The sequence below is a fragment of the Sturnira hondurensis genome, unplaced genomic scaffold, assembly GCF_014824575.4.
Source record: "Sturnira hondurensis isolate 20B ecotype Veracruz unplaced genomic scaffold, ASM1482457v3 Scaffold0014854, whole genome shotgun sequence".
NCBI lineage: Eukaryota > Metazoa > Chordata > Mammalia > Chiroptera > Phyllostomidae > Sturnira > Sturnira hondurensis.
Window position 1 is genome coordinate 8,314,954 of NW_028087485.1, and position 21,010 is coordinate 8,335,963.

General features: G+C 40.7%; 1 protein-coding gene across 1 annotated transcript in view; it reads right to left on the reverse strand.

The window, feature by feature from the left end:
- SORCS3 (sortilin related VPS10 domain containing receptor 3) overlaps positions 1 to 21,010 on the reverse strand; it is a 557,219-nt gene that overhangs the window by 60,898 nt on the left and 475,311 nt on the right. Inside the window, exon 14 of the mRNA XM_037063981.1 lies at positions 15,067 to 15,174. Coding sequence (XP_036919876.1) covers positions 15,067 to 15,174 — 108 coding nt within the window. The remainder of the gene's footprint in view (positions 1 to 15,066; positions 15,175 to 21,010) is intronic.

Genomic DNA, 21,010 nt, shown 5'->3' on the forward strand with positions numbered 1-21,010 from the left:
TATATACTGTGGATAGTCCAAGCTGGGCTTCACTGGTGGACAGCAAGCTGGAGAGCAAACACAGACCTTCAGTCTATAAATGAAGGAACACCCTTGCGAGTGTCAGGGCAGAAGAATTTGCCCATTGGTCCAGGGGTTGTGTCATATTGACATGCAGATGTGCTGCAATGTGCTGCAAACCCAGTCCTCTACAATGACCCAGTCTGACTGCGTGCAATCGCCTTCACTGACAAACTGGATTTATTTCTCATTTCTCTAAGTAAACAGCTAAATCTTCTATGGATTCCAGTGAGTCACACACCATCTTCTCTGCCCCCTCCCTGCAGGACTCAGAATTAGTCATTGCTAGGAAACAGCAAATCCCACCTCAATCCTTTTACCCAGCCTTGACTCCTTCCAGGGGCTGGATGTCATTAATTCAAGACCAAATTATTAGAAACCTCGAAAACAGCTCTCAAATTCCTGCAGACTTATGATGAAGTCATTCCACAAAAGGTCACAGGCAACCTTGCGATAATTAAATATTTCATTAATCTTTAAAATACACAATAACTTATAAATGCAGCATAAATTAACCACATGACCTTGAAGAAATTATTTACAGCCCTACTTCCTCAGAAGCCAACATCTAGCAATTTTCTGAATTTTTTATTCCATAGGTGAGACTTGTCTGTTTCCTATTCTTTTCTATTCTTTGACTGGGTTCTAGTATCCTGTTTACTTGCAATGATTTTGTATTAATTTGCTCAGAGCATTAGGTAGCACTGCAAGGGATGATGGGTAGTTAAGACTTTCCTTTCCCTTAGGTCACAACCTCAAAGGTAGAACAAGTATGACCCACAGAGTCACCCATTTAAATGCAGCCCCTGTGTTTTATGAACTGGGATAGACTGTTTTTCATGTGTACATTTTGACCAATGATTTACTTATTATAAAAAGAATGCATTCTCATTATAAAAGTTTCGAAGATTGTAAGAATCTATACTTGAGAAAAGTGAACCCCCATGTAGGTAACTACTTTTAATATTCTGTGATATCTCATTCCATTCATTGAAAGTACTGTTCCTTCTCAGGCAAGGAGATAAGCAATAATGTGAAGCCACAGCCAGGATTAGAATCTTTGGAACTACGAGAAACTCTGAGGTTTACAGTAATATCTTCCCTCTCTCCCTCTCTTTCCTCCCTTTTTCTTTCTTTTCACTTCTCCCCCCGCCCCTTCCTCTTTCCCCACACTCCGATCCTCTCTCTCTCTACAACCACTACCATTAAAAACAAGGAATTGGATTGCAGACAGATTTCACGAACCTAGAACTAAAACAAACCTCATACAAAACTAATTTTTCTTCTGTGAGGTGTAGAAGAGGCTTTATAATATAAACTGCCCATCATCAGAGACCTTGTCTGCGCCCCAGCCCAGGTCCTAAAACAGCTAGGACAGTGCCTACCTTGCGGTAGACACTCAGTTTCTACTGTTGAATAAAGATATAAGAAACGTTCTTTTTTTGATGTTTTGGGGTTTTTTTTTTTGTTAAATGTGGAGAATTCTTTTTTTTTTAAAGATTTTATTTATCTCTAGAGAAGAAGGGAAGGAGAGAAGGAGAGAAATATCAGTGTATGGTTGCCTCTCATGAGTCCCCTGCTGGGAACTAGCCTGCAACCCAGGCATGTACCCTGACTGGGAATTGAACCTCCATTGTGTGGTTCGCAGGCCCACACTCAATCCACTGAGCCACGACAGCCAGGGCAATATAAGAAACGTTCTTGATAGAAGGACTTCGATCCACCTGGAGCCCTGAATTCTTTTTTAAATATTCCTCTAAAAGTCTAGTTCTCTCTGGAAGGTCTAGGCTTCTCACACCTCCTCTTGCTCCCTGCTTCCATAAGCCCACTTTTCTGCTTCCACAGAGGAAGCTGCTAAGGGCAGATTTCAAATCAAAACAGAAAGATTTGTGTTCTGGGAAGGTCAGCCATCAATTGCCAGCAATTGCAGGTCTCCAGAAATTCAGGCCACATCCCTGGCTGCTGGTGTGCGTCCACACCACCTGACTGTTTTCCCATTAGGGCATAGATTGGATTAGTGGTAAAGGAGGTCAGCAGCTACAGGGGAATCACACTGAGCACAAGTGAGACATGAACGAGACCTTAATAGAAATAGGCAGGGCATCAACAGCAAAGAATGCTGCAAGAGGAGCCTGGGTTAAGTTACATGATACGATGATCAGTGAGATGGTGGAAAGAGGTAGGAATGAGAAGCCTTGAAAATAAGTGCTGGGAGGGAAGGAGGGAGAGATTCAGAGACTGAAAGGCATCAGAACTGAAGAGGCAAAAGAAGGCTGGCATTTAAAAATTAAATTAAAGAAATCATTCTATGTCTTAAACAGCTTTGATTCTTAAAGCTTAATAAGCTCCATGAATGGGCTTGAAACCCATAACCGTGGGTTAGAAACTGTGGTCTATGGGCCTATGAAACATGAGTTGGGGGTCAGGTGATGAAGGAGAGCCTAAGGGACAAAAACAAGAGTGTGAAAATGGATGCTCACGATGGCATTTAAGAGAGGAGGAAATTAACCAGAAGAGCCGTGAGAGAGAAGCCACAGGAGAAGCTCCTGGTTTTCCTACGTCATTAAATTTCTCAGTCTCCTACTCTGTGTCAAATTTGAAACAAGAGCTAAAAATATCAGAAAAACACCATCCCTTCCCCTTAAATAGTCTGCAGTCCAGTCAGTAGTATTACTCACTCACCATATGCCTGCTGAGCACCCGCTACGCACGAGCCTCCACGTTCAGTGCTGCGGGGGATGATGAGCAAGACGGCCGCACGTCGTGCATCTTACAGACTGAAAAAGACCTCACATTCTAACAGCAAGTGACCGGCATGTAAAGCAACTCAGAAACTCCAAAATAAAGGCGACAATGCCAGTTCACAGTGACCCAGCAACTCCACTTGAAGGTATGTCACTCAGAGAACTTATATGCCTGCAGATTCTTGGACAAAGATAGGACAATTGTGTTTGTTGAAATGCAAAGCCAGAAACAACAAAATGCCCACCAATAGGAGAACGGAGAAATAAGTTGTTCACATTCATCTTTTGAGAGAATTCCATGTGCCACTGAAAGGTGTGGGCCAGACAGATAACATTGAATGACAGACACATGTTGGGGAATGATGGCATTTCGATAAATCACACATTTTTAAAACACGTAAAGCAACAGCATTTATATTTTTATGAATAATTAAATGTACCGACACAGGCACTGGAAGGATATACATGAAACTCGTGGCAGCCATTGATCTGCATAAGAAGGAAAGATCTGGAAATGGGCAGGCCAAAGAAGACCAGCTCTACCTGGGATGCCTGGCACATTTCTTCTAAAAGTTGAAAGCGAAAGTGGTAATAGGTTAATATTTATTAATTCCAGGTAGGTGGTGTGTGACATTACTCTTTGTACTTAACTGTATTTTTAAAACTTTCAAAAGGAACTGTAAGAAACACAATACAGCTATGAAAGCCTGGATGTAGGATTTATAGTAAGAATCACCAATTCAACAGGAGGGCAACTTAAATGCACCAAGAGTGAGCTGAAGCAATGAGAGCAGGTGCATGAACTTCGAGTCAGAGGTGGGTGGCTACCATGCACCTCTAGCAGACTGTTGGACTACGGGCATTTGGGCTCAATGTTGCCAGATGCTTCTGACATTACAAAATTTGGTTCCACTAAAAAAAAAGTGCAAACCAGACTACATATACCTTTGAGCAAAACCCCGAGGCTTTAGATAGGATTTCAATGAAAGAAAAAGAGGAAGATTCAGAGGACTTGTGGAGAGCTTCTTGAAAGAGTGAGGCTCATCTCTGGGTTCTGGATCAGAAATGAGAACACTTCCAAGCCATTTCAAATGATTTGCTTTTCAGTACTTCATAAGACCTACAACTGGAGAACTAGTCACCGGGTAGGGGAAGTTTGTATAGAAGCTTTGTCCAAAATTTCAGTGATATTTGTTAACATGTCCACAATGGATTAAGCTTCGCGTGCACTCCTGTTCAGGATCTGCAAATTACAACCCATGGGACAAATCTGTCTGCTACCTGTTTTGGATGCCCTCAAAGCTACTGATGGTTTCTACATTTAAAATGCTGAGTGTATAAGGGGTGGGGTCAGGGAAGCAAATAAAGAACCATATTTTATGTTACGAAAATTATGAGAAATTCAAATGTGTCTATCATTTGGTGCCCATTCATTATTGTCTACTGTGTCCAGAAAATGTTTGCTGAGTACTGTTCTATTTGCCCAAAGCCCTTCCCTGCAGCTGGCCCATTTCTTAATCATGAGACTATGGAGACTACAAACATCTCTAATGCCCTGCAATGGAGGTTACTGAATTTAATCCTCACATTTAGGTGAGGAAGTCTAAGCTCAGAGGGAGCATAAGTAAAGCATCTAAGATTACATACATGGTTAAGTGGCAACCAGAGCACTGTCCCTGGAACACCGACCTTTAAAACCCGTGCTCTAAGCCCCACACAGCCATCTGTTGGTAAAAATAAGCCTTTTCCCCTCTAAGACACTGCCGGCCCCCAGTGCATCCCAGTTACATCCCCAAATCCTTCTGCAGCTACACATTCAGCTTTCATGTTCTTGGGCATAAATGATAGTGGGTCTCTGAGTGGATGGCAAGTACAATGACAACCTGAAGGATGTGAATCCAGCAGCCAGCCTGAGAGGTAATGACTGGGGAGTTCCACTGGATTTGCCGATTACTCGAATCACTTACTTCAGGCAAAGTCAAGTCAGGCTCCTCCAGCCAACAACACAGAATTGAAAAACAGATCAATGGAAGCAGCACCGGTTCATTGCCAATGATTTTGTCGGATGCAGTTACTGGAGGCTAAACAATGCATTTGAGCTCAGGGCTGGGACTCCACCTTATGCTAAGACTGCATTTAAGAGCATATTCCCTACTACACATGTGGTCATCGTTTCTTAAGTGGAAAGAAGGTTCTGGTTTTAAAAAAATATTTAAATCTCTGCAGCTTTGGGGTTTGCCTAATTTCCTAGGCAACATGTTCTCTCTCTCCCTTCACTTTGGCTATTAGTTCTGCTGGGGGAACAATGGGTCAAAGATATACGCCAGTTAGAACTGAATTTGTGCAGGGAGGCTACGAGGCAATCAGCCCTAGACAATTTGCTGCAAGCATCTCTAGGCCTTCCCATTCCCCCGCAGACCATACAGGGTACTACTGTTCCTCGTTTGCTCACATTATTCCCCCACCTGGAATGTCCCTCTCTGTTTTGTCTTTACAGAGTCATGACACCTTGGTAGCCACTCTGTCTTCAGTCTATTCTTAAATATCCAATGGCAACTACAGTCGGGCCCATCCTTTTCTATTTACCTGTCCTATAGTTCTCTCCTACATTCGTCATCTCTTTCCATTGATTGGTATGGGCTTGCTGTTACTCTGGACACCCATCTACACTGAGTGAGTAACTAACAGCCTGGCACTCTGCCCATGCACCATGGTCCCTGACTGAAGAAACCTTGGAGAATTCAAGCACTTTTCCTCAAATTTCAGGGCCAAGCCTGAGGTTTGGAATTCACATTCCTTGCCCCTATTTTGCCTCTTACAGAGCAGGTGAGCTGAGCACTTAAATTCTCAGCCTTGGTATCGTCCCCTGATGATGAGAATCTGCCCTACCTGACAGGGCTGTTGGGAGATTTCAGTGAAATCAAGTTTGAGGAAGTGCTCAGTGAGGTACCTGACACAGAAGCAAGTGTTGAACAGACACACGTCGGCTGCTGCTCGCTCCTGGGAAGAAGTGTCTGCTTTCTTCCAGGAAAGCTCTGCCTCTCCCTTTGTAGGATTTTTTTTTTTCTGATAGAATGTATTCTCTCTGGCCTCTGTAAAAGATCAGCTAAATCACAATCAATTGGTTCAAATGTTTCATATCAAGAAAGAAATTCAAATGTAGTTTTGAGCATGCTGGAAAACTGTGTTTTTCCATCTGATTCCACATCGGAGCCAAGCAAAACAGAGCTCTCCTTAAAGTGATAATCTGAGGGCAAACCTTTCATGAAATAGTGAACCAAAGCAGCCCAGGGCTCTAACAGCCACAGGCATCTCATCAGCTGGAGAACCACTGCCTAAGATGACAATAGGCCCTCCAGCTTGTCAATCATCCAGCCCTGTCCTCCACCTTAAGTAATAAGAATGGTCACATTTCACTGTGAATTAGGCTAGACTAGATGGTTCCTGTCAAAGTTACCGGGGAGATGTTGAAATAATAACATTTGAAAAAAAAGCAGAAAAATGTACAATGAAAGTAAGCAAAACCCATGCCTGCAAGCTGGGAACTGTTTCTCCCACACAGATCACCCCGCAGAGCTAGTATTTGGAGATTTTATACTCCTGACCTGTGGCCTTGGAGAGAAATGGATGCTAGGGGAAATCAGAAATCATTCCCAGGAGGGTTCTCATGCTCTAGCTGCCCTTTGTGCCCACCTGCCTCCCTGCTTTATCACCCCCTATACACACCTCTGCCCACAGACACAGACTGCTCTGATTGCTACCCAGCCTCCAGCCCCTCATTTAAAACTGCCAGGTTCTGATTATAGATAGCACTTTAGAATCTCTAGGAATCTATAATCAATGTCCTAAAATGTTAGAGCCATGGGCCAGAGAAGTCATGAAACTCAAAACATTGGTAGGATTATTAGGGTCCATACATTGTCCTAGTTAATTCATTCACTTATTCATTCATTTATTCATTCAATACATGTACACAGTTAAATTTTCAGTGCTAGCACAAAACTGATAAGCATACGGCACTCAAAGACCAAGATACACAAAGATCCTTTCTCATGGGAACTTAGAGTCATGTGCATTTGTGTGGCCATGCAAATACCTCTGCCTGTCTGTATGAAGGGTGAGTGAAGGTGGAGGGGTACTATACTAAACAAACAAGGACGTTTTTACTAATATTTATTATCTAATATGTTGTCAAGGGGAAGTATATAGGGCTACGATAGCACATAGCATGGAGACCCAACTTCACCTGGTAGGTTAAAGGAAGATGTGCTAGAAAAGCTGACACTTAAAACAAGACTTTAATGATATCTAGACGTTTGGTTGTTCATGTGGAAAGGGCAAGCATATTCCAGGCAGAAACATGGGCAAAGACCCTGGGGCAGGAAGGCACCAGTGGATCAGAGAATGGAGTCCGGAAATGAGACTGTAGCTAGGTGACCAGTGCAGATATTTGTGGCCATTGAATGAGTTTGAATTTTATCCTAAACGCAATGGAAAGATGCCTGTGTTTTTGAGGAGTGGCATATTTTCAATTTTGAGAACATCAGTTTGTCAACAGCTCAAAGTCTTAGACATAACCTAAAGCCAACCCTTAACACCTAGTCATGCTCTTTCATGGTTCTCTTCCTTTGTTTGCGTGCTGCTCTTTGCCTTGAAATAACTTAGTCTCTCAAAAAATGATTCCTGACATCCTGTTATGTGCCAGACCCACTCTGAGGCACTAAGGCTATAGTACTCAAGAAAACTTTAAAAAATCTGTGCTTTCTTTAAGCTTGCATTCTGTTACCTCTACTCAGTTTTTCTATTGGTGAACTGCTATTGAAACTTTCAGACCAACTCAACCATCACCTTCTGTATATGTGAAATCTTTACTTGCCTCTATTCATACTCTGGTTATATAACTAGGATTCCTTGATGATCAGAGCATTCCTACTTCCCACATGTTGGCCTGATATCTCCATAAAGATAGAAAGAAGTGTATTTATCTCTTTTATACCCTTCAATAGGGCCTAAAATATATTAGAAGCTTATTAGATGTATTTGAATGAATAATGTATCTATTAGGATTCTCCAGAGAAACTGAGTAAATAGGATGTGTGTGTGTGTGTATAAGTTCCAAGACCTTTGGGGTGAGCTGGCAAACTGAACACCCAGGAAAACCAGTGGTGGAGTTCCAGTCTGTAGTTGGCAGTCTTGAGAGCCAGGAAAAGTAAATGTTTCTGTTGGAGCGTAAAGGTTTTTCCTTAAGAACCATGTTCCAGGTCAAAGGCAGCCAGGCAGAAGGAAGTCTCTTTTGCTCAATAAAGGGACAGCCTTTTTATTCCATTAAGGCCTTCAATTGGTTGGATGGAGCCCACCCACACTGAGGAAGGCAATCTGCTTCACTCAGTCTACTGATTTAAATGTTAATATTATCCAAAAACAACTTGCCAGAAACATAGAATAATGTTTGACCAAATATTTAGGCACCTCATAGCCCAGTCAAGTTGACATAGAAAATTAACAATCACAAACGATTAAACATTTGAATCCTCTGAAGAAATTACCAAGATAAGACAGTAAACTTTAGTGTAGGTATGCTAACCTTTTTTTCTCCTTGACCATAGCTAAATCAGGATTAGAAATGAGGGGAAGGACACAGAATTCAAATAGCCTATATCATTAATGAGGTTTTTTTTTTTAATTGTAAGATTAAGTATTTTGTCCCCAAATGAACTCCCTGTCCTCATAGTCCCTAAGGATCCAAGATGGAAGAGGAGTAAGTGGAAGCTACACTACCCTCCTCCAAGGGCCAATCTGTAATTACAACTAAATTGTAGAGAAATCATCCAGTATAACCAAATGAACACTAACTGGAGAGAAGTCTTATAAGCAAGGACAGAGAAAAAAACACTTCACCACAACATGACTGGTAGGGAGTGCAGAGGAAATGCAAGAGAGCTGGCTGGACTCCCATGGGTAGCAGCTGAAGTGCCAGAGGAGTATTTCAGCAGCCAGAGGGTTTCCCTCTGAAATGTGTGGGGTCCAAACCCCAAGCTGGGCTACCCAGCCTACAGCACTAGAGCTGGAAAGAAATCCAGATAACATGCAGCTGTGAAAAGCAGCAGGGTTTCTGTCAGCCAGAGAGAGACTGCTGGAGACACAGAGAGCCTCTAAAAGGGCCAAAGCACAAAATTTTTCTTTTAGCCACTTACTATGGACTCTGATAAAGGGGCAGAATGGGCAAGAGAAACTTGAGGAGAGTCTGGGGTTGGAGGCTCTGGGGAGAGAACTGAGAAACAGCTACTGTGATCCTCTTGGAGAGTCATTCCCCATACTGCAGGAGCCATCTTTCTCAGGCAGGGCACTCCCCTGCAAGTGAGGAAAAGCAATAGCCTCTTCTTCAGGAACTACTCTACCCCACCCTGTGGTGCTTAATCCCAGCTGCTTACAGCTTGATTAGATTAACAACCAATCAATTTAGCAGCTGGTTAGTTTAACAATTAAAGCAGAAAACACAAAGCAGCCAAAATGTAAAAACCAAGAAAAAAGACCCAAATGAAAGTACAAGTGAATTTTCCACAAAATCTAGATGAAATGGAGGCAAGCAATTTATCAGATAGAGAATTTAAAGTTTTGATTATAAGGATACTCAACTGCAAGAAAAAAAGACATAGAAACTATAAGAAAGGACCAGTCAGAAATAAAGCATGCAATATCTTAAATAAATAACACACCAGAGGGAATAAACAGTAGGTTAGATGAAGCAGAGGAAAGAATCAGTGTTTTAGAAGACAAGGTAGAAAAAATCACCCAAGCAGAGCAGCAAAGAGAAAAAAACAAATTTGAAAAAGTGTGGAGAGTTTTAGAAACATTTTAAACAAAGTGAAGCCTACCAACATCCTCATCATGGGAACACCAGAAAAAGAAGAGAGTTAGCAAGGGATAAAAAACCTATTTGAAGAAATAATGAGAGAAAGCATCCCTAATCTGGTGAAGGTAAAAGTCACACAGGTACAGGAAGCTCAGAAAGTACCAAACAAGCTGAACCCATAGAGGCCTATACCAAGACACATCATAATTTAAATGACAAAGCTTAAAGACAAAGACAATCCTATAAACCACAAGAGAACAGCAGGTATTCATCTACAAGGGAGCACCAATTAGACTGGCATCCGATTACTCAACAGAAAGATTTCAGGCCAGAAGGGAGTGGCATGAAATATTCAAGGTGATGAAAAGAGATGACCTACAATTGAGGCTACATTACCCAGCAAGGTTATCATTTAAAACTGAAAGAGAAATAAGGAGCTTCCCAGACAAGAAAAAGCTAAAGGACTCTGTTAACACCAAACCAGTACTGCAACAAATGTTAAAGGGCTTGCTTTAAGAAGAAGAAAAAGAGAAAGAAAAAGAAAAACAGAGGAAAACAGCCTAACAATAAAATGGTACTACATATGTATCTATCAATAATCACCTTACATGTAAATGGCTTAAATGCTCTGACCCAGAGACAGAGGGTAGCTGAATGGGTAAGAAAAGAAGACCCATATATGTGATGCCTCCAAGAGACCCATCTCAGTTGAAAAGATAAACACAGACCAAAAGCACAGATGCAAATTAAATCACAGTCAGATACCACTTCACACCAGTCAGAATGGCCATCGCAAACAAATCAACAGACAGCAAGTGCTCTCGAGGGTGTGGGGGAGATGGAACCCTAGTGCACTGTTGGCGGGAATGCAGACTGGTGCAGCCACTGTGGAAAAAAGTATGGAATAGCCTCAAAAAACTAAAAATGAAACTGCCTTTTGACCCAGCAATTCCACTTGGGATTATACCCTATAAATCTTGAAACACCAATTCAAAGACCCTATGCACCCCAATGTTCATAGCAGCATTATTTACAGTAGCCAAGTGCAGGAAGCAGCCTAAGTGCCCATCAGTAAATGAGAGGATCAAAAACTGTGGTACATTTACACAACAGAATACCATGTACCAGACAGAAAGAAAGAACTCCTACCCTTCACAACAGCATGGATGGAAATGAAGTGTATCATGTTAAGTGAAATAAGCTAGGTGGTAAAAGACAAATACCATATGATCTCAACTATAAGTGGAATCTAATCAACAAAACAAACAAGAAAGCAAAATAGAACCAGAGACATGGAAATAAAGAACAAACTGACAGTGACCAGAGGGGAGAGGGAGAGGGATAAGGAGAGAAAGAAGGGGAAGGGTCAAGTCAAGGAACACGTATAACAACAATGTGGAGGGAGGATTGACTACCGGAAGTGAGGGTGGGTAGGGCAGGGGAGAGTCATGGGGGAAAATGGGGACAAGTGTAATTAAACAACAATAAAAAAGCAAAAGATTGGAAAAGGATATTTTATGTATATGGAAAAGAATAAAAGTTATGGTAGCAGTACCTATATCTGACAAAACAGACTTTAAAACCAAGGCTATAGTAATAGACAAAGAAGGACACTACATAATGATAAAGGGAAAAATCCAAGAGGACATAACCCTAGTAAGCACGTATGCACCCAATATAAGAGCACCTAAATATGTAAAAAAAAAATCTTCATAAGCATAAAGGGAGAGATTGACAGAAATACTCATAGCTGGGGATTTTAAAACCCCATTGGCCTCAATGGATCTACCAGACAGAAAATCAACAAGGAGACAGCAGCCTTAAATGACACACTAGATCAAATAAATTTAATCAACATCTTCACAGCATTTCACCCAAAGCAGCAGAATATACATACTTTTCAAGTGCACATAGGATATTTTCTAGGAGAGACCACATATAAGGACACAAAACAAGTCTCAATAAATTTAAGAAGATTGAAATCATATTTTGAAAGCATCTTCTCTGACCACAATGCTATGAAACTAGAAATCAGTCACAAGAAGAACACTGAAAAACATGCAAAGACATGGAAGCTAAATAACATGTTATTTAACAATGAATGGGTCAACAACAAGATCAAGGAAGAAATAAAAATATACCTTGAAAAAAATGAAAATGAACACATAACAATCCAAAATTTGTGGGACACAAGGAAAGCAGTCCGAAGAGAGAAAGTCGGAGCATATAGGCCTATCTCAAAAAACAAGAAAAAGCTCAAATAAATGACTTAAGTTGAAAAAGAACAAAAAACAAAACCCAAAGTGAGTAGAAGAAAGGAAATAATAAAGATCAGAGCGGAAATAAATGAAATGGAGTCTAAAAAAACTACAAAAATCAATGAATCCAAGAGCTGGTTCTTTGAAAACATAAGAATGACAAATCTTTAACCAGTCTCATGAAGAAAAAAAAAGAAAGGACCCAAATAAATAAAATCAGAAATAAAAGAAGAAAAATAACAACGGACACCAAAGAAATACAAAGGATTGTAAGAAAATATTATGAATAATTATATGCCAACAAACTGGACAACCTGGATGAAGTGGATAAATTCCTAGAAACATACAATCTTCCAATAATAAGTCTGGAAGAATCAGAGAACCTAAAAATACATAAAAGTCTCTTGAACTCCTGCTATAATTCTTGCCATTGCCATTCCATGAGGGAAAAGCACTGCTCAGCTCTACCTAGTGGGCCACTTGGCTTTAAATTCCTTTTTAAATCTAAGACAGAAACAGAAATTGTCTCTTGGCAATTCTTTAAGAGCTCATTCTCTGTCTGTCTGAAGAGCCCTGGAAAAATTTATATCATTTTCATACTAGAGAAAGTTTGTATTTACTAAAAAATTAAAAGCAGAGAAATTTTGAATTTGATAAAAATTAAATACTTGGGTGGAGGACTGCTTCCAAACCCATCTTAATTTTGTAGAAGGACATACTTCTCTGTCCCAAAACTCACATAACAATATTATGCACTCTTCTTGCTCCTCTTCTACTTCCTACCATTTAAAGCATCCTGAGAAGCAAGGGAAGGTGGAAGGTGGAGGCAGAAATCCGCCGCACTCCTGAGGGTCCTACTGGGAGGAAAGGGAAGTGGGAACACTTAGCCAGTCTCTTCAGTAAGTGGTTTGGCCCTGCGGTCAATTTCTCTCACATCCATGTGACCAGCTAAACTCTGTCTGAAGGTGAAAGAAAAATTATTGACATTAGTCATTAGATGAACACAGAATTTAAACTGCAGCCTTAAATTTGCTAGGGAATTCCAAGTCATGCAGAAATTAGAGTACATGTAATACTGTTCAAAGTGATGCCCAAGAGAAGCAGGCGATGAGTTCAAATAGGTTTTTCACAGAAGAGAAAGCAGGAGAAATCACATTATGAGATGAGGAGAAACCAGAAAAAAAGGAGGACCAGAAAGAAGGCAGGCCTAACTTGAGGACCACGTGTATCTTCACTGCCCAGGATGCTAGGAGGTGACTGATTTGAAAGTGCTGAGCAGCCACATCTGCCTTGATCAACTGAAGCAGACTGCACAACCTTCTTCAATGTGGGTGCCTTGCCTTACGGAATTTACAACTCAATAGTTACACTCTTTGATATCCACATCAGAGGAAGCTGTAAAAAAGATGAAGGTTGTCTTTCATATCTGGTGATGAAGTGAAGGATGGGAAATAATTTGGAAGCACCAGCTCATGGTCAGAGATTGTCCTGGAAAGAGATGGTAGGATTTCTAGTATTCCATTCACTTCCTGGAATTTCTAAGCACAACTTTTAATCTCTCGGCTGAGTATTCGGGGTAACATGACACTTTTATATTACATTTATTTAATATACAAACATGCAGACTCCAAAAGGACAGCAGTTTCCGTCTTATTTGTTCATCTAGAAGAGTATCTGGCCTATACTACATAGCACCATTTATTTTTACGGTATAACTTTACAAAGGTCTTTCCAGAACCCTAGATCCTAGAGATTCCTCTCTTAGCTCCGTCATCTGCGTGTGTGTGGAAGTATGCACGTGTGTATATATATTATATTATTATATATACTATTATATATTGTTATCAATATATATTATATAACTATGTTTACTTATATATATAATATAATAATATTTATTATGTGTGTATGCATATACATACTTGCACATATAGTCACTATACATATATATCTGTATATTTACTGAATTATTTCTATTTTAGGAAAAAATGTTACTGCATGTAAACATATAAAACTCATGCTACATATTGTCATTGTAATGTCCATCAAATGATGAAACTTTAGACTCTAAGCATTAATGATGCATCTCAAATACTGTTTATGACTTGTACAGATAAAGTTGCATACAATAGTGTTAACTCTTAATAAAGTGATTTGATAGCCTAATAGTAGAGTCTGCTTGTTATTAGAGGAGTTGGGGAAGGGGGTGGTATGGGCTGGTGAAGGATCACCATAACTATCCTCCCATAATCCCTACACACACACGTGCACACAAACACACACTGGTGATCAACTTTTTAGGGGTTCGAATTTGATATACTTTTAGAATATTCAAATACTCAGAAAGAATCAAATACTCAGAAAATAATGCATGGCTTTTTACAGTTTTAAGATCTATGTCTCACTGTCTACTTGCAATGTAAAGGAGTGTAGAAAACCTTTCACAGCAAATTAGTCTAAAGTGAAACAAGAACAGTAAGTGTGAGTGCATGAGTGTGAATGTGTGAGTGTGATACACTGCAGGAGCTTCTCTTAAAATATTCCCTGTTGTCCCGGGCTGGTGTGGCTCAGTGGATTGAGTTTTGATCTGTGAACCAAAGGTGGCTGGTTCAATTCCCAGTCAGGGCACATGCCTGGGTTGCAGGCCAGGTCCCCAGTAGGGGGTACACAAGAAGGCAACCATAAACTGATGTTTCTCTCCCTCTTTTTCTCCCTCCCCTCCCCTCTCTTTAAAAATAAATAAAGAAAATCTTTTAAAAATATTCCCTGTTGTCAATATGTCAACTGTATAGCTTCCTCCATTCCTGCCCCTGGTCTCTTATGGAATGCTTCAGAAGGAGAGAAATATATGTAAAGACATAAGCTTTCTGTTTGCTTGGGCTTTTAGATGAATGGAAATTTGTTACAAAACTAGTTGAAATTCCATTAGAAATCTTATCATTTTAATGAGTAGCCTGGCTTCTCTACTGTGGTCAGTAGTCTGCTGAATTGTTGGCACAAACACAAATATTTCCACTTTCCAGATGAGGAAACACTGGCCAGAGACTGCAATGCTTTGGTGTAGGGCTCCCTGGGAGCACAATTGCCTCAGTGGGTGAAAGTACACCCCAAGTGTCTGGCTCCCTTTGACCAAAGCCAAAGAAATACTCACGTCATGATCTGGTTCTCCACGCCAGCCTCCACCAGGGCCCCGTCGACAAAGAGAGGGACTGAAGTGAAAGCATACTTGTCCCAGGAGTGGCCCTCGTTGAAACTCACCCTGCGTTAGAAACAAGTACATGAAAGAGGCAGCTGAAAATAAAACCACACTCTTCTGCCACCATTTTCCGGGTTAGTAAATTCTCCTCTTTGTCTCCCTCTCCGGCAGTTTGGATTATCAATGGGCATTAATCATCAACATCTCCCCATATTATGTATTATGAGATTTGATTAAAGCTGCATTTCCTAACCCAGGCAGAAACACCGCCAGGGCTGCAGAAATACTTCAACATATTAGAATTGAAAAAACAACCCAAGCAGCAAGGCTTAGTGGATGGAGTGTCACGTTCCAAGTACTCAGAACGGAACCCGAGGTTCAATATACTGCACAATCAATTCAGCCCTTGGACTTTTTGACACAGATAAATTGAGTAGTGCTGAGTGTACCCTAGGGGAGGGGAGGTGTGTGTCTTTAGACCATACCTTTAAAAAAACAACTTCCTACTAGTTCAGAGTGGATGGTAGGATCATTTTCCCTCCCCAATGCCACTTTAAGAGGCTTTTAGGGATGAATATTGAGTGTTGGGGATATTCTGGGCAGCTATGCCATCTTTCATCCAATGGTAAGAGGAAGGCCCGGTCCTTTGTGGATACAACTTCAGAAACTTTTTAAGCAATGAAGCTAAGGACTCGAGTGATTCTGAGTGCTTGCTTCCCTCCCTTTCCTGGTGCTATCAAGGCCTTGCCTGCCCTTCATTTAAGCAGGGACACAGCCCAAAGACCATCTCCTCTGGAAAGGAGGAGATGCTTCCACAAGGCAGCTTTATTTGCTTCATTCTCAGAGATTCTTCCCAGCCAGGTTAATTTTTAATTCTTCTCTGAGTCCACAACACAGGATTCTCTGAGTTCAATTGTAGAAACTCTATTTCCTACAAGTCCCAAGCCTCCTTCTATGAGAGTGCTGAGTGATGGTTTTTTAACTTATCTTGAATCCCTCAATTCAACATTAAAATCTTGGGAGTTCAGGGGTGCCGTGTATGTCATGTTCACTGAATGACCCCTTAATACCACCTACATATCATATTAGAGTGCTTCTTTCCTGATACTGCATATATATTATCAAAAATATGTCTGAGTTTCTCAATGAACTCTTTGGGATTAAAGACCATAGCATTCATTTTTGCATGCCTAGTACTTAGCAGGAAAAGTTGGCACAGGATACTACATAAATGTTAAATGAGTAAATGAATAAAATAAATAAGGAATGATTAAGAGTCTTCTTCTAACCCGCCCAAGCATTCTTTTCAAGCATGATTTATACTTCTATCTATGAACTGGATTTGGGAGTCTCTTCCCCCTTATAGTCAACCGACTCAGTCTGTGCTCCATTTACTTACTTCTTTGACTCTCTCAGTCTCTTTGTCTCTTTCTTTTTCTCACTGTCTTATCCTCTCTTCCCCAATATATTGACTAAAAAGAATTAGTCAATCTCTTTACCACTAGAACAATTAATCTCTCAGACAATTTTTGTATTTATGGTATACCTAGGTCTACATCCAGACAAAAAAATTATAGTTGCTCATAAAAGTTCTGCGGGTTCCTAAATTAAGAGTGTATGTTTTGACTTAAAAAAACATTATTGAGATATGTTTAACATATAAAATCATTTATAGTTAAAGTATATAAGTTGATGTTTTGATATATTGTGGAAAAATCACCACAGTCGAGCTGATTTCAGGGGAGGAGGAAGAGAGAAAGGAGACTTTGGTCAAAGGGTACATGGTTTCACTACGTAAGATGAACAAGTGTTGCACGCCTATTATAAAGCATGGTGATGGTAGTCAACAATGCTGTCGTGACTTTTAAGGTCTTGGTCATTTCAGTTTTTTAAAAATAGTCTAAAACCTAAATAGTCATCTAAGTTGACTCAGAGAAAGTTGGGCAGATCTAAGATGCTTTTCTTGGAAATGAGGTTCTCATTGCAAAAGTGAAACAAAAGCATGATTCAGAATGGACTTGACTTTTTTTTGCCATGTACCATGTTGGTTCCTAAAATGATCATAGCTGTTTCAGAGTGTTCCAGGGACACTAACTAGTTAACGCTGTGTGGTAAGTCCAGGAAGCAATATATATATACATTTGTCTAATTTCTTATTTGTCTGTTTTAGTGACTTTGAATAAATTGATTATTGTCTTGAGAGAAAAAACCAAAGTGAGCTGAAGGCCTCTGCCCTTGTCTCATTCTCAGACTTTCCTTACCAATGAAGGTCAGGTATTAACAGTAGCAGAACAAATTGTTGTTAGTGTCACCAGTATTCAAGGGAAGGAAGAGCCCTCATTACGCTAACATTAACAGAAGGGCAGCCCTGGCCAGTGTGGCTCAGTTGGTTGGAGCGTTGCCCCATAGACTAAAAGGTCATGGGTTTGATTCTCAGTCAGGGCACATACCCAGTTTGGGGTTCAATCCCTGGTCTGGGACCATACAAGAAGACAACCAATCAGTGTTTCTCCTTCACACTGATGTCACTTCCTCTCTCCACCCCCACTTTCCTCTCTCTTTAAAAAAAGAAAAAAAAACAATGAAAAAAATGTCTTCGGGTGAGGATAAAAAAACTAGGACAGAGAATAGTTATCTTTACGTTATACATGAAGATAAATTACCACAGTAGACACAGAGGGGCCATCACAGCCTTCTAGCTCAAAAATGGAAGCTCCAAAGAGGATCTATGGCAGAGATAAACAGAGAAATGGTAGAAAATAAAAGCCCAGCTGAATAAACTGAATTCATATGAAAGGAGTGGAAGTATGGGTTAAAAGGAAGGTTGGGATGAGCAGGGAAAATGAGAAATGCCAAAATCCAGGTGGGAAAGCTAGCATGTACAATAATCAAAATGCAAAGATGATATAAGATAAGCACAGCAAAGGGGGAAGTCTCCAGAGCCAGAGTGAGGAATGAATCCCGTGACCCCTTGTTAAGGTCAGTGCACCACTGGAAATACAGGATGGTGCCACTTACGGGTCTTCCAAGATCACTAATTCCTAACACATGACTAAGTATTAAAAAAAAACATAAACAACAAAAAAATCTCCTAAAGAAACTCCAAAAATACATTTAAAACAGTTTATCTCTTGTGTATCAGAAATGTGGGTCTGGGTGACTTGACGTGAGTGAAAGTGATTCTTTTCGATGACTAGGAGTTTTTAAATGTTCTGAATCAACTATATTGAATGGTGTCCCCAGGAGATCCACCTTCTCCTCCCCAGTTCAATAGCTCATTAATGGGCAAGACAAAGGAATTAGGAATTTCTTATTAGGTCCCCAGGTGAAACTGAAATTGGTAGGATTGCCAATACTCAGGGAGATGATGATACAGGGTGCAGCCAAGAGGGGCGTGTCCAAAAAGGGATTTGGAGTGGGGTCCAGAGCTCAAGGTGTCTAGGAATTATTGGAGAGACATAGAAGATGTCTTCACCTCTTCCTCCGACAGGTGTGAGTTGGGGGAAGGAGCAGGAACATGAAGGGCTGTTTTGTACAGCCACAACCCTGAAGCTAATCCATGGCATGGCCATTTAACATATCTATAGCCTTTGATTGGTCGCTCAGATGTGTTAAATAGCTGTGGCCATGCTTGGAGCCAGGGAGATGGAAGTCCCTTCCCCCCAAGATGGAACTGGGGGGCAAGTCCTCCGAGTTACAGCACCTGCGTGGGAGCTTGGGAAAGATTGGCTCAATGACATGAGGCCATACCTGCCCAGACTCATGATGGCAGCCCAGTAAACTGCGATAATACAGGAATGCTGGCAGGTGTAACTGATTGTAGGAGGAGTCGGAGATGGGGGTACAGAGGAAGATTGGCATGGGGATTTAAACCCAGACACAGCAGCCATTGTGAGGTACCAAGCGGCTTTGCCAGAGTGGCAACCCTCCCCTCTCCATAGCTTTGGAGGAGAAGAGAGATCCACGTGGTTTGGCCAGAGTGCTGACCCCTGAAGCTTTGGTAAAAGAGGACCACCTAGCTTCCGAGTGCTCCCTTTGGCCATGTGACCTGGGAAGCAGGAGAGACTTTGCCTGGAAAATGGGTACAAAGAACTCTTGCCAGTAGATCATGAGAAGGTGCCACATGGCTTTGCATTAATTACAGATCCTGCCTGGACGGTGACATAGATGATGGTGCCAGCAGCTTGAAATACAGACCTGTGCTTCTTTTCTTGAGTTACAGTACCCCAAATTAGGACAAGGGGAGAAGGAAATACTGTGTGCATCTGTGGATATCCTAAAGGACTTTGATATTTTAACAAAGACAGTAGGTCACTACGTTAAGTCTGTATAGCATTAAATAAACATTTCCTTTCCTTTTCACAAATCTCTGGCATTGAGAGATGTCTTTCCAATAGGGCAGCGGACATAGCGAACTTGGCCCCTGTTGCTCTGTAACAACAGGAGTAAAGTTATAACTGGCCTCCAAATAGTGGCAAGACAGGACTGCAAAATCCAAATAAAATAAGATTAATTTATCAAACATTTATTGATGCCTACTCTGTGGCAGCTCTGGCACCACCCTCTGTTTCAGAGACGAAGCAGCGAACAAGAAAGGGACGGCCCTAGCTTCAGTAGAACTTACATTCTAGTTTGAGGAGATAGACAGTCAGCAGATAAATGAATACAAACACGGGAGGTGGAAAAAGTGTCACGAAGGCAATTAAAATAGAGTGATGTGATGGAGAGTGACTGAACACATATTTCATATCAGAAATTTAAGAAAGTCCTCTCTGAGGAGGTGACATTTAAACTAAAATCTGAATAATAAGGAACTAGCTGTGCAAAGATCAAGGTGAGAGCCATTCCAGAAGGAAAATTGAATGTGAAATGAAGTTGCTGTATGGGAAGAACAGAAAAAGGTTCAGTGGTTGTAGATTAGTGGGAAAGAAAATTAGCAGAAGGAAATGCAGTAAAAAAAAGGGGGGGTGTGGGGGGCTGGGTCAGACTAGAAAGGACTTTTTTTCAGTTGAAATGGGAAAGATATGATTTGATATAAACTTTAGAATATAACTCTTATTTCTTTGGTGAGTGGATTGTCAGGGCCCAAAGCATATGTGAGAAGATGAATTGGGGGGAGGTGTGGGAATTGTCAGAGACCAAGTAAGAGAAGAGGTTTAAACAAAGGTTATAATGGAGGAGATAAAAAAAGATATGGAACGACTTAGGATATTGTTAGAGGTGGAGTAAACAGGATTTGGTGATAGAATATGTACAGACGGCTTGAGCAAAACAAAGAAATCACGGACAACATGGACTTGGGGGGGAGTAAGTCACTGAAGAAGGGACATGGAAAGAAACGCAGAAGCAGTTTGTTTATTTGATTCTATTTAGTCCACATCAAGGTTTAGATGCTGTTTTGACTTCCATATTGTGACTGTCAAGGAGACATTTGGGTGGATGGATCTGGATTTCTGGGGAGTGACCAAAGCTAGGAATGTAGATTTGGAAGTCACTTATAAGGTAAAATCAAATTCAAGTATAATACCTAATTTTTTTAAGGACCACATTTGGAAAAAGGAAAATAGTATCTAATAACAAGCTCAAGCAAACAAAAAACCACAAAAAAAACCCCCAAAACAGGGTCATAGCCAGGGTCATAGCCAGTTTCAAAGTAGACATTTCCAAGAAATGTCACTATTATGAGAGGCAATCAAGCCACTGAGTCTAACGTGTGTTCACACATAGGTAACATGCATAATAAAAGAAATTATCCAACTACCAGGTTGTAAATACTATGTTTAGTTTTGGTCATTGTAGAAAACTGGCAATCAGTGTGATTAAAGGTTAAAAAAAAGGTTGTTTTTGAAACAGGTTATATAAATTGAAGACAGCTCAGGAAAGAGAATAATAGAACTGA